Here is a 13,037-nt window from a genome sequence, read left to right as displayed (position 1 = left end):
GTTCTCTGCCCGATATGCTCAAATGACCAATTCCTGAGACACCAAGGTCTCAAAAAGATTAAGAGTTTATTGCTAGGCACAAAGCAGATCAGATGTCCTATCAGCCTAAAAATCTGTCTGCCCCAACTGCAGTAATTCTGATAGTTTTATAGTATCAAAAGATGGGCATATTTTAGAATAATGAGCACAGTGGTTCGAGATGATGATGTTAGAGATGATCTAATTATTGAGCATATTTTGATTGATTCACTGAACATACGTAAGAAAATGGCAGAGTTATATGTCACTTGTAGGTTAAAGTTTAAGCTATTGCACATGTCAGGTTGGCTATTTTGGTTAGATCCAGATCTGTCTATCAAGATAGAATTGAGGTGGGTTAGTTCTGGGCTGACTCAAGGCCCTTCATTAATAAACATTAGGAAAAGGGGTACAAGTGAGGGTCAGTCACAGGGTTTTTACAATCACAAGATAAAGGCTATATGGTTATACAATCGTTGTCAGAGATCAAGGCAGCTGGATTATAGTTCAGGGATTTCAGGGATTTCCCTCTGTCTGTTCTCATATACCAGAAGGTAAAAAGGATTATCTATATAATGATTCAGTAATCATACATCCTCTAAATCCCAACTGCTTTTTTATAATGTTATATATAATGTTCTAGTAAACTAGTCTTTGGCAATATGAAATAGTGCCTAACTTTTTGCACTGAATTAGAACAGTGCATTTAAGATCTCTTGTCTTTGTTTTATGTAAAGTGAATAAAAGATGAGTTGTGACTTAGAACCAGATTTTTCTTTCATTTTGGTGTTTCTGTGTTCCAGTTTATTAGTGCTACCATTTTTTTTAATGAACACTATAATTCTCCATTATTTGGGTATGTTTAAATATTATTATTATTATTTTTTTGCCTCAGAAACTAACAATTATTCAAAGATAATGAGGGGCATCTCCTCAATGGAGGTTTTGTAAAAGGTGTCTCAAAGAGTCCTCTTGTCTTCTTCTGGCACCATGTTAATAGCCACACCTTTGTGGCCCAAACGTCAACCCTGACTGATAATTCTGTGTATATAGTTTTCCCTGTTGATGGAAAGGTCACAGTTGATGTCAGAAACCTGCTGCACATCAGTGCCTCTTAAGCATGTGGATGAAAGAAAAAGGACACAGTCTATCCAGAAGGGACTTAGGTACATATGTTGGCAGCCAAAAAAAGGCAGAACGTTCTCTCTCAAAAAGATCTTGGGCTTGCCAGATTTATTCCATGTTGCTACTTTCCTTAGAGGAGCACTAGTTGGCTCCTTGGAGAGAGAATCACCATGAATTGTTTTATGTGTTTTTAAGCTCAATATCTTATGATCGAGAAAAAACATTTTTGTAACATTTGCTAAGGTTTTGAAGCCTAGTTGGAGCTAAGACAAAGAAACTGCAGCACAGAGATTTTTATGTGTTGCTAATTCCACCGTCTTCCAATGGTTTGTTGCTGTTTTTACGTTTTTTGTTTTTTTTTAGCAAAGTAATACAGTATTTAACTTCACTAAAATGTTAATAATGTACTTTTTTTTTTTTTCAGAGAGTAATGCCTTCTAGCTTTTTCCTGCTGTTACGGTTTTTCTTGAGAATTGATGGGGTGCTTATCAGGATGAATGATACGAGACTTTACCATGAGGTACCTGTTCTCATTTAATGATTATACTAATCAGATATTGGGCCTCTTGATGTTGTTTCGTTCTCGTATGAGAATTTGAAATTAAATAATACTTTAAATTATATGGTGATCCTTCTGATCTTTAAGATTGGGTGTTTCAGATTCACTGCTGGCTGTAGGCTGTTATTGAAACATTGTATTTTCTTTTCCAAAAGTTCTGGTAGCTGAAAATGTTTTCTAAAAGATACTCCCTAGTGAGGGATTTGATGCTTTTTTTTAAAATCTCATATGTACTTAATCTGTATTTAAGAAAATTGACCCTTTATTCTTACCTCTGTTTATATGTATTGTTAAAAAATACATATAATGTTAATGTTAGAAATACTAATACACGGCCTTCTGAATTTAAATTATACAGTTCTTTTTTCCCAAGGTTTTCTTTATCACATTAAAATATATACAACAAAATTTTCCAGTTTAACCATTTTTAAGTGAACAATTCAGTGGCTTTAATTGCGTTCACAGCCGTCTTCACTGTCTATTTCCAAAATCTTTATCACTGCAAATCAAAATAGAAACTTTGTACCCATTAAGCAGTAACTTCATTTTCCGTCTCTCCAGCCTCTGGTAGCATCTAATCTATTTTCTATCTCTATTAATTTGCCAATTTTAGATATAATATCACATAATTAGAATCATGTAATTATTTGTCCCTTGTGTCTGGCTTTTGTCTGGCTTATTTTACTTAACACAATGTTTTTAAGGTTCATCTATGTTGTAGCATGTATCAGTATTCTATCATTCCTTATGACTGAATAATATGCCATTGTAAGTATATACCCCTGTATTAGTCAGGGTTCTCTTGGAGAACAGAACTGATAGGAGGTGTGTGTGTTTGTGTGTGTGTGTGTGTGTAAAAATATATATAAAATGTAAATGCTATGAGATTTTTTCTAGAAATTGGCCCACAAATTTGACTGAGAATGGGCAAGTTGAATTCCATAGGGCAGGCTGTAAGCTGGGAACTCCAATGACGGTTTTCAATGAATTCCCTAGGAGAAGTTGGCTGGCTGAAGTAGACATGGAAATTCTGCCTTCTGACTGCAAAATCATCACTTCTCCTTTTAAGGCCTTCAGCTGATTGGATGAGACTTCTCTCATTAAAGGCTGTTTTCTCAGTTGATTGTAGATGAAGTCAGCCATAGATGCAACCAACTTACTGATGATTTAAGTCCACAAAATGACCTCATAGTAACAGTCAGGCCAGTACTTGCTTGTCCAAACAATTGGACAGTGTAACATGAACTTAACCATCACAACCACATTTTGTTTATCCATTCATCTGTTGATGGACACTTGGGTTGATTCCACCTTTTGGCTATTGTAAATAATGCTGACATTGGCATAGAAGTATCTAAGTTCCTGTTTTCACTTCTTTTAAGTATATACCTAGGAGTCGAATTGCTGGATAGTTCTATGTTTAACTTTTTAAGGAACTGCCAGGCTGTTTTCCTACATAGTTATGTTGATAGTTCTAAAGTTTGGAAGCTCTGTGTGCTGTAGGGAATTGTATTCCATCTGAAGAAATTGTTAGCACACAAAGTTGAAAGAAAAGGTGGTTTAAATTGAATTATGAAAATTCTTCTAGCAGCTTCATAGCAGCCTATCGTTTCTCAGTTCATTTCTAACTTCAGATTTGTGACAGGTTTGAATGATGAATTATAGAAGAGACCACCAGTCAGAGTAGTTGTAGCAACTACATAATCTCATAACAACCTTATGAAGTAAATACTGTTATCCCCTTTTTTAGCTGAAACAATGGAGGTGAACGGATTAAGTAACTTCCCCAAGTTATACAGTTAATAGTTGGCAGAACTGGGATTTGAACCCACTAATAGATGGAACTGTTTTTTGCCCAAAACCTTCACTTAGGGATAGTTTTTTTTTCTTGAAATAATGTAGTGACTATGATAGACCTTTTTCTTTTCAAAGTAGTAGCAAAGTACTAAAAAATAGGTTGCATTTTTCTCCCTCAGAAAGAGCAACATCTAAATTTTTTAAATGCTTGTATTTTTTTTAAAACTTCATTTTATTGAGATATATTCACATACCACACAGTCATACAAAACAAATCGTACGTTCGATTGTTCACAGTACCATTACATAGTTGTACATTCATCACCTAAATCAATCCCTGACACCTTCATTAGCACACACACAAAAATAACAAGAATAATAATTAAAGTGAAAAAGAGCAATTGAAGTAAAAAAGAACACTGGGTACCTTTGTCTGTTTGTTTGTTTGTTTGTTTCCTTCCCCTATTTTTCTCCTCATCCATCCATAAACTATACAAAGGGGATTGTGATCCTTTTGGCTTTCCCAATCCCATTGTCACCCCTCATAAGCTACATTTTTATACAGTTGTCTTCGAGATTCATGGGTTCTGGGTTGTAGTTTGATAGTTTCAGGTATCTACCACCAGCTACCCCAATTCTTTAGAACCTAAAAAGGGTTGTCTAAATTGTGCGTAAGAGTGCCCACCAGAGTGACTTCTCGGCTCCTTTTGGAATCTCTCTGCCACTGAAGCTTATTTCATTTCCTTTCACATCCCCCTTTTTGTCAAGAAGATGTTCTCCATCCCATGATGCTTAAATGCTTGTATTTTAATTCAACAATACTGAATTTGAGAAATTTATCTTAAAAAGATTCTTTTATACAATAATCTATAAATATAATCAGGCAAGTGCCTAGAGTTGCATGTAACTGGATGTCACTGCAATGTTGCTTATAGTGGCCAAAAGGAAGGGAGAGAAGGAGGAGGGGCCCTAATACCCATCAACTGGGCATTGGTTAAATTGTTTACTTTGTTTCCATATAGTAGAAAAATTTACAGCCATTAAAGTTGATGGCAGCTGTATTTAACTGATTTGGAAAGATGTCCATCTAATGTTGAATTTTACAAAGTGGGTATGAACCTATTTATATAAGATTTTGTGTACAGATTTCTAAACATTAAAGATAGTATAATCTCTGGTGGCTGTGGTTGCTGAAGGTTTATACTCTCTTCTTTTTTCTTTTATAATATTTGGTATTTTTACAATAAGCATCCATCTGTTTTTATTGATATAAAAGATTGAAATCTTAAAGAAGTATAATTTTGTGGTTTTTCTTTAATTGAAAAGCATTTCACCAAAAAAAATTGGTAATAAATTGTTATTCTAAGACCTAACTTTTTAAAAATCTTAAATGGGAAAATTAAAGTACAAAGTGATTTTAAATAAGCAATTTGGCAAGAATTTTATGGAAATGGAAAGAGTGAAATTTTTAAACATGTTTTTTGGAACATAAAAAGTAGCCGCAGTTATGTAGATAGATGATAATATAGCTTAAGAAAAAGATGTAGTCCCAAACTTACAGTAGTATGAAATCTCTCGCATATCTCATTTTTATACATCAAGGTAGTATTATTGATTTAATATCAAAATAAGACCTTTGCTTGTGTTTCTTTTATGTGGGAATTTTATCTATTTCCTTACATGTATCCAGTATTACTGTGATTTATAGGGATTAATAATTCAGAATTCTTGGGGAGAGTTAAATAGGTGTTATCTCAGGTGAACATTATATTCTCATCAGACTTGATGCTTCTTTAACAACCTGTTCCAAAATGTAGGCAGTTCTATTTACTAGAAAAGATTTTCTAAATCAATATAAATAAATTTATTGTGACCTTTTTTTTTTTTTAAACATAGGCCGGCAAGACCTATATGTTACGAGAATATACATCGCGAGAGAGCAAAATTGCTAATTTAATGGTACAGTATTTAAATATCCCTAAATCCTACTGGAGCATAACTTTCCTGAGCTTATTTCAAATATGAGAACAGTTAGACTTGTTGGGTACGTTAGCTGTCATCCAATCCAATTCCCATATTTTCTCTGGAGAAACTTAGAGACCCAGAGATGTGACTTGTCCTGAATTACAGAGCTGGTTGGTGGTAGAGCTACAAACGGTAGTAATAAATGTCCTTTCCACTTACCACTCTGCCACCTTATAATTTCTTTCTACCCATTCTCCTTTTTTCTTCCTAAAATTTGATGATTCTGTACCATGATTTGTTTTGGTATTTTTTACTCCGCTGGGATGTGTGAAGTGCTTCCTTGGAACTTAGGACTGATTCTATAATGGGTTGCTTAAGAGGTGATACTTTCCTAAAAATGTGATGTTCTCTTTACCCCTTAGTACTTAAATCTCTTAACAAAATCCAAATTTTTCTCCGAGTGTAGAGTATACATAGGTTAGAAAAACTATACTTAGATTCTGTTGTAGGCTACATACTGGGCTCTAACTGAAGGTTTGTACTTTCAAAATACAAAAGCAATAGGGATCGGGAATTGGATTTACGATGTATTAAATTCTTAGGACATTTATGGGGCATTATAAATCATCTAACCCTATGTTCTTTGAATGATTCAGTAACAGGAGGTATCTGTTACTATTAGGAACATTTAATGGTATTCCTTATTTAAATATAAGCACCTTATTTGAAAGTGGAATGCTCTATGAATGTTTGAACCAAAACGTTTCCAAAAAGTGTCAATACTATAACTAAATGTAAAATACTAATGTGATTTATGTATTTCTTAGCATGTTTCACCTTCCCTGTTCACGGAACCTAATGAAATATCCCAGCATTTACCAATAAAGGAGGCCATTTGTGAGAAGCTGATATTTCCAGAAAGAATCGATCCTAATCCTGCAGACTCACAAGAAAGTACACTTGTGGAATAGAATCGGATACAACATGCACTCACCATGGAATCTGACTGGAGACCTTGGCTTGTTAGTAGTGGGGTACTTTTATTATGAGAATTAATTGCCTTGTTTATGTACAGATTTTCTGTAGCCTTAAAGAAAAATAATAAAAGATTATTGCAGGCAGGTACCACTCAACTAATTGGTGTTTATACTGTCTATCTTCAGATTCATATTACAGATTTCTATTTTCTGGAGTTAGATTTGGCTTTCTAAATTGTCACAAAGTGGTACTTCAGCATAGTGATGTATCTGTCTCGATGAGCAGTGGGCATACTCTGCTTCCAACATGAAGCATGAGGAAGTTAATTTAAATCTCTGAATTCCAATACCTTGTGAATTTCGTAGGATTTCCTGATTGTGCATGTCAAGTGGTAATGGCTCTTCACTTTTTGATGTTTTTTGTACTTCTAGAGAGTTGTGACTTGCCACCTGGAAAGTTGATCTCATACTTTAATGATTATCACCCACAAATTTTTTTAATGCTTCCCCCTCTAAATTTGAATTTAATTTTCTTTTGAAAACTAAAGAAAGTGCTAGACAGTGAACCAAAAATAACTAGTTCCCTTGGAGAACTTAAGCTTTTTTGTCCATGGAAACACATGAACATAGTTTACCACTGACAGGTAGGATGTCAGAGCTGCAAAGCTGTCTTTCTTCCTCCATCTTTAGGTGCTTTTTCTTATATTTGATTTCTCTTGTATTGACATTTCTGTACTCCCACTTCCTATGAAACCTCACAGTGAGTAAATCCCTTTAATTTGGTACTGGTCCTAAAAGGTTTGAAGGGCTTATAGGGATTGTTTTTTTAGGAAATATTACATTAGCACCTAAAACAACCAGATTGATTTTTGCTTAAAATACTTGGGAAGTATGTGTGGAGGGGGTTGGGGAGACTTATTTTAAAATATAAAAGCCAGTTTTTCTATTTTAATATTCATCTTTCTAACATTATAGCAACCAGTAAAATGTAATTAATTAGCACAGGACCCAGATAGATTCTACAGAAAGTACAAAAAGTAAATTTAAAATCCTCTTGGCTATTTTAATGATGACCCTTTAAACATTTTATATACTTTTCTGCCTTTCTATGTGGTCTTCATAAAGCGAACAGTGGTTGTAAGGCACCAAGTAAAATGTAGGGGAAAAAAACACCCCTTTTTTTCTGATTGGAAATAACCGTTGTACATATTTCTACTTGATGGATAAATCATTAAATAGGAATACTTAGTTGAAAGTATTAGCAGAGCTGTTCAGGTATTACCTTGAAGATACATTTTAGTGAAATACATACACCTGGATATTCATCACTGCCTAAACTAGTGTATTATGAGCCAAACTGGCAGGATGTATGTGATCAGCTAAATTAGCTAAATTTGATGAGAAATGGTTTTGGTATTTATCTGCCTTCTGCTGCATCACCTTCATGGTATAGAAAATCAGGATTTTGTTGGCTTTAAGAAAATACATGGCAAGGTCACTGTATATTAACTATACCTATATTTTCTCTTAGGACAGGAAAGTGTATATATTGTACTCAGCTTTCTGCATTTTATTTGCCATGAAGATTTGAATAGAGACAGAACTTTATTCATGCAAATTATAAAAAATGAAGACCTGTAAGAATATTAGTTGGAGTTTCTGGCCTACATCATATCTTTTGTGTATATATATAATTTTTTTAAACTTGTTGATTCAGATGTCTTAGTTCCTGAGTCAGTCTTAGATTACTTAGGGATTCCATTGTTAAAAATTGTAGAGAATTAAAAGAATTGACATTTTTTTCTAGAGGGTGGCACATGGGTAGGATGAGTGTGCTTCTGAAAACTTTATTAGTGTATTACTGTGGAGAATACAAGAAAAGTTGTTTTTGCCCATTGCTAAATAAGATATACCATTTTGTATTTATTTGTTCCAAGTGTCTTTTTGTAAAATGAGAATAAAAATAAGAAATTACTGATCTGTGTTTTGCTTATTCAGTTATTTTAGTTTCGAGAGCACTTAATTAAAGAAGAGTGTTTTAATACACCTGTTTCATTTATGCTTTGTGTTGAACTTAGTCAACATTGTAGCCAGATTCTCCAAGCAGATTAAAAATGAAAATCAACAAATAGTTCAGAATATGCTATCCCAGTTTAGCTTTTAAGCTCTGGTCCCTCCTTATCCCTTGTTCCCTAGTACTTCTATAAATATTTTAAATAGCCAGTATCTTCTGTATGATGGGTTAATGTTTTCTTTTTTTGAAAATATGAATATTTATTATATATATCATTCCATTTAAAGTTTTTTTTGGACCCAGAATACTTTATTGATGAAGTGAGCTGACAGTCCAGTGGCTGGGGTCAGGGATGGAACAGTCCTAGACTTCAGGGGGGCGGGGGACTAAGTGTAAGGACCTGGGGGTGGCTGGCTCTACAGCTCGGCCAGAGAAGGGTGAAGGCATTGTGGGTGCAGCAAAAGTCTCAGGCTAGCTGCTTGGGTTTGGACTCCATGGATGGGCTCAAGGGATGCAGTCAGAGATGTGGACCTCCAGAGCCTGGCCCTCCTGGCAATGGGCGTCCAGTGTCCGGCGCCTTCTCGCTCGGTCCCACGCGTCCTGTCCTCGGCCGGCAAGGAGAACAGGGGGAAAGAGGGAGAGACACAGACAAACTGACACTTGAGGCACACAACGGCAGTGAATGCAAGCCCTTTACTGGAGCCAGGAAGAAAACTTTCTCTGTTACATATTCCGCACGAGGCCCTACACCCCGTGGGAGAACAACCTCTATGCGGCCGTCAGGCACGGCTCCCTGTGGGCTGTCTCTCCGAGGCTAGCCCGGGCAATTTCTTATATACAATAGTTACAACCAATGTGCTGGCACTACGTAAGCGTGTACAATAGGCTAGCAGCAACCGCTGCCCCATGCGTCATATGCGGAAACGGGATGCAGGCGCCATCTTGGCTCACTCGATGGGCGGGGGTAACTCTAGAGCAGGTCGCGGCGTGTCCACTAGGCCCTAACTCTAGAGCAGGTCGCGGCATGTCCACTAGGCCCTAACTCTAGAGCAGGTCGCGGCATGTCCACTAGGCCCTAACCCGGAAAGCGGCTCTCCACATCTCCCCCCTTATTATATATTTCAACCCAGTGTCTCCATTGATGAGTGTACTCCCGTGGGCTTGAGTGACCCACTACATGTTTTGGTGCTTTGGGGAGTCTGGACTAGGCCCCTGCCATCTTGCGGCGGAACCTCTGGCACCGACCAGAATGCTTACCTCATATAGAGACCGGAGAGCCCGTGAGCTGGAAACAACGTGACTCTCCCTACAGTACTTCGCCTCGTAACCGGGGAACGATAGTTGGGACAGGAGAGTGGCATCCAGCGTCAAAGGCGTCACTAGGCGTCTCTGTGCAATGGCCAGAGCCCTGTGTGGCCACAACCAGGACCCCGCCTAAGAGACTCGCCTGAGACAAAATTTGAGACTGCTGGAACTATCTGCTAAATCCGGGATATGGCCATGGACTTTGCCGCGAACCCTGCCCCAGAGTGCCCCACCCCGAAGGGGATCGATCAGTCGAGAGCCTGCTGTCCAATATGAGGGAGGAGTAAAAGGAATCAACGATAGTTCAGCGAGGTGGGGGCTCAGCAGTGACAAGGCGTTCAGTCGATTGTCGATGGCTTAGCTGCTACGGGCTAGGTGAAGGAGTCATAGGCGGAGGGAGGTTCAAAGTTCAACAATTCAGAGAAGCCGGAGCGCGATGTTGGTGCGATGCTTTTGCGACCGAGAAAAGCCTCGTGGTCATCGAGTCGACCGATGGCGACGGGGTCGTGGAGGTTCGGCTGGCCTTCCGGAGCAGTGGTCATCAGAGGTGGCGAGTTGCTGGTAAAAAATAGCATCAGTTTGTTTTCTTACTAGTTGGACGATTCTGCGAATAATGCAGGGTCCTAAAGTGAGGGCTAGAATGATCATTAGTAAGGGGCCGAGGAGAGGGAGGAGGTAAGGGAGGAGGGGGGTAAAGATGTGGGACCAATAACTTGTGGCTTCACGGTCTCTTCTACGTCGCTCCAGTCCCTCTCGGACCTTCTTTAAGCTGTCCGCAGCGAGACCCGTGGTGTTGGCATACACACAACACTCTTCCCCTAGGGCGGCACAGAGGCCTCCCTCTTTGAGGAGCAGAAGATCGAGGCCTCGGCGGTTTTGGAGCACCACCTCAGAGAGGGAATTGACAGAATTTTTAAGATGGGAAATAGCGTCTTGTAGGTGACGGATGTCTTCGTCGACAGCCGCCCGGAGATGAGTTAGGGCGGAACTTTGACTGGCTAATGCAGCAATCCCGGTGCCAGCGCCTGCAAGACCTAGGAGGGAGGCAATCGTGAGGGCGGTGATGGGTTCTCGCTTTTGCAGAGTGGCAGGAACTGCAGTTGTTTCCAGGCGGAGGAAGAAGTCTTCCTCACTGTGGTATAGGACCCTAGGGATTAGGACAATCAGGAGGCAAGTTTCTTTATATTCATTGATGACATTCGTGCTGAGACAGGGGGTAAGTCCTGTAGAGGAGCAGAGCCATTGGGAGGAGTTATGAGGAATGAGAAATTTTGCCGAGCTGCTGGGAGATGAATAGCTGGCACAGGCTGTGAGGTCGGGAGAGTTACTGGAGCGAGGGCGGATGCACTTTCCTGTAAAGGAGACTGAATGAAAGGTTAGGGGGATGGTTGAGGCATTCCAATTGCATTCCGAGGGGTTGTCTTCTGTGCTTTCTGAAAAGGAGAGGTTGGAGGCAACGGGCTCGTATAGAGAGGAAGAGGTGGAGAGGCAGAGCCAGCAGGATGAGGTAAAATTGGGGTTGGAGGAGTTTACTGAAGTAAAGGCGGCTTGGATGAGGCTGAGGAGGGGAGAAGAATAACGAGAAGGGGGCAAAGGAAGCTGGGGTGTTGGGGTTGGCGATGCGTTGTTTGCAGCTGAGGTGCGGCTGGTTGCTGAGGTGCGGCTGGAGAACTGTGGAAAAAGGGGGTTAATGACTTTATTGGGACCAATAGCAGAGGGGTTTTTTTGTATAGCCTCCTTCTTTATCAAAATAAGGGAACCTGGGTCGCCTCCTGGAACGTAAATTCGGAAGCCCCAAGTTCGACCGAGTAGCCAAGAGGGATCAGTAGGAAGCTGCACGGTGAGCATAAGCTTTTTGGGGCAGGTGAGAAACTCAAACAGACCGTTGTTGGACATACAGGCATTTTCAACTTCAGTAAGGGTTAGATAACGATCAGAAACGGGAGGTTTCCGACCTGTGGCTATTGTTTCACACCCCCAGTACGGGCAGTAATAGTCCTTTGGTGGGACCGCCCAGGGCGTTAGTTGGGGGCTGGGGTGTCCCTGGGGGTGCAGCGGTAGACATTGGCGGGGCGGAAGGCCGCACGGGTGTGGCGGGAGGCTCCTCCCACTCAATTAGCGGGGATGCTTCCGCCTTCTCGTCAGTATCGCTATCTGACTCTGAGTCAGAGTCACTGGACTCCGGCGGTTTGCCCTTACAGGAGCCGTCCGCTGACGAAACTGACTGGGTTTCTTGGAGCGCGCACCGTGCTTCTTGCAAGGCGGAGGACGGACTTAGGCCTGTAGCTGACTCCAGCTCAAGGACCGCGCGGACGGTCTCCCATATAGGGACTAGAATTGGATCCAGACAAACGCCCGTCTGACGCGCCCGGTCTATATCGTGACCAAGCTTCAGCCAAGAGGGCAGACTGAGGCTGCCGGTGGAGGGAAACCAAGGGGCAAAAGTTTCAACATCATCGAGAAACCTCTGTAGGGAGCTTTTCTTAACTGAAATACCCCTCTGCTTCAGGAGGGTTTTTAAAGGAGCCAACAAAGGTGAACTTCCAGACTGCCCCATGCTTGCAGTCGGCACTGTACTTTAACCACTCGGAGAGCTCTTCCGAGTCCCCGGGACCGCCTGAGAACCCACGGGCCCTGACTCTCACGTAAAAGGAGCACTCACCTTCTCGCGCTGATCAGACGCGGGAAGTCCGCTGCAGGTATGCTTCCCCGTACGGGCCACCACTTGTCCGGCGCCTTCTCGCTCGGTCCCACGCGTCCTGTCCTCGGCCGGCAAGGAGAACAGGGGGAAAGAGGGAGAGACACAGACAAACTGACACTTGAGGCACACAACGGCAGTGAATGCAAGCCCTTTACTGGAGCCAGGAAGAAAACTTTCTCTGTTACATATTCCGCACGAGGCCCTACACCCCGTGGGAGAACAACCTCTATGCGGCCGTCAGGCACGGCTCCCTGTGGGCTGTCTCTCCGAGGCTAGCCCGGGCAATTTCTTATATACAATAGTTACAACCAATGTGCTGGCACTACGTAAGCGTGTACAATAGGCTAGCAGCAACCGCTGCCCCATGCGTCATATGCGGAAACGGGATGCAGGCGCCATCTTGGCTCACTCGATGGGCGGGGGTAACTCTAGAGCAGGTCGCGGCGTGTCCACTAGGCCCTAACTCTAGAGCAGGTCGCGGCATGTCCACTAGGCCCTAACTCTAGAGCAGGTCGCGGCATGTCCACTAGGCCCTAACCCGGAAAGCGGCTCTCCACAGTCCAGTGTGCCCACCAT

At 41.0% G+C, this 13,037-nt stretch overlaps 1 protein-coding gene and 1 non-coding gene across 2 annotated transcripts in view; one reads left to right on the top strand and one right to left on the bottom strand.

Annotated features, from left to right (window-relative positions):
• Positions 1 to 8,415, top strand: part of TIPRL (TOR signaling pathway regulator) — a 36,976-nt gene extending 28,561 nt beyond the window's left edge. The window contains exons 5-7 of the mRNA XM_037825412.1: positions 1,568 to 1,663; positions 5,396 to 5,458; positions 6,292 to 8,415. Coding sequence (XP_037681340.1) covers positions 1,568 to 1,663; positions 5,396 to 5,458; positions 6,292 to 6,435 — 303 coding nt within the window. The 3' untranslated portion in view covers positions 6,436 to 8,415. The remainder of the gene's footprint in view (positions 1 to 1,567; positions 1,664 to 5,395; positions 5,459 to 6,291) is intronic.
• Positions 1,189 to 1,319, bottom strand: LOC119528355. The gene has a single exon (XR_005215660.1). It is a non-coding gene; the product is annotated as a small nucleolar RNA SNORA67 (small nucleolar RNA).
• Positions 8,416 to 13,037: the final 4,622 nt, after the last annotated feature.

Source organism: Choloepus didactylus, chromosome 2, assembly GCF_015220235.1.
Source record: "Choloepus didactylus isolate mChoDid1 chromosome 2, mChoDid1.pri, whole genome shotgun sequence".
Classification (NCBI taxonomy): Eukaryota; Metazoa; Chordata; class Mammalia; order Pilosa; family Megalonychidae; genus Choloepus; species Choloepus didactylus.
Note: the sequence above shows the minus strand (reverse complement) of the source record. Positions and strands in the feature narration are given on the sequence as shown.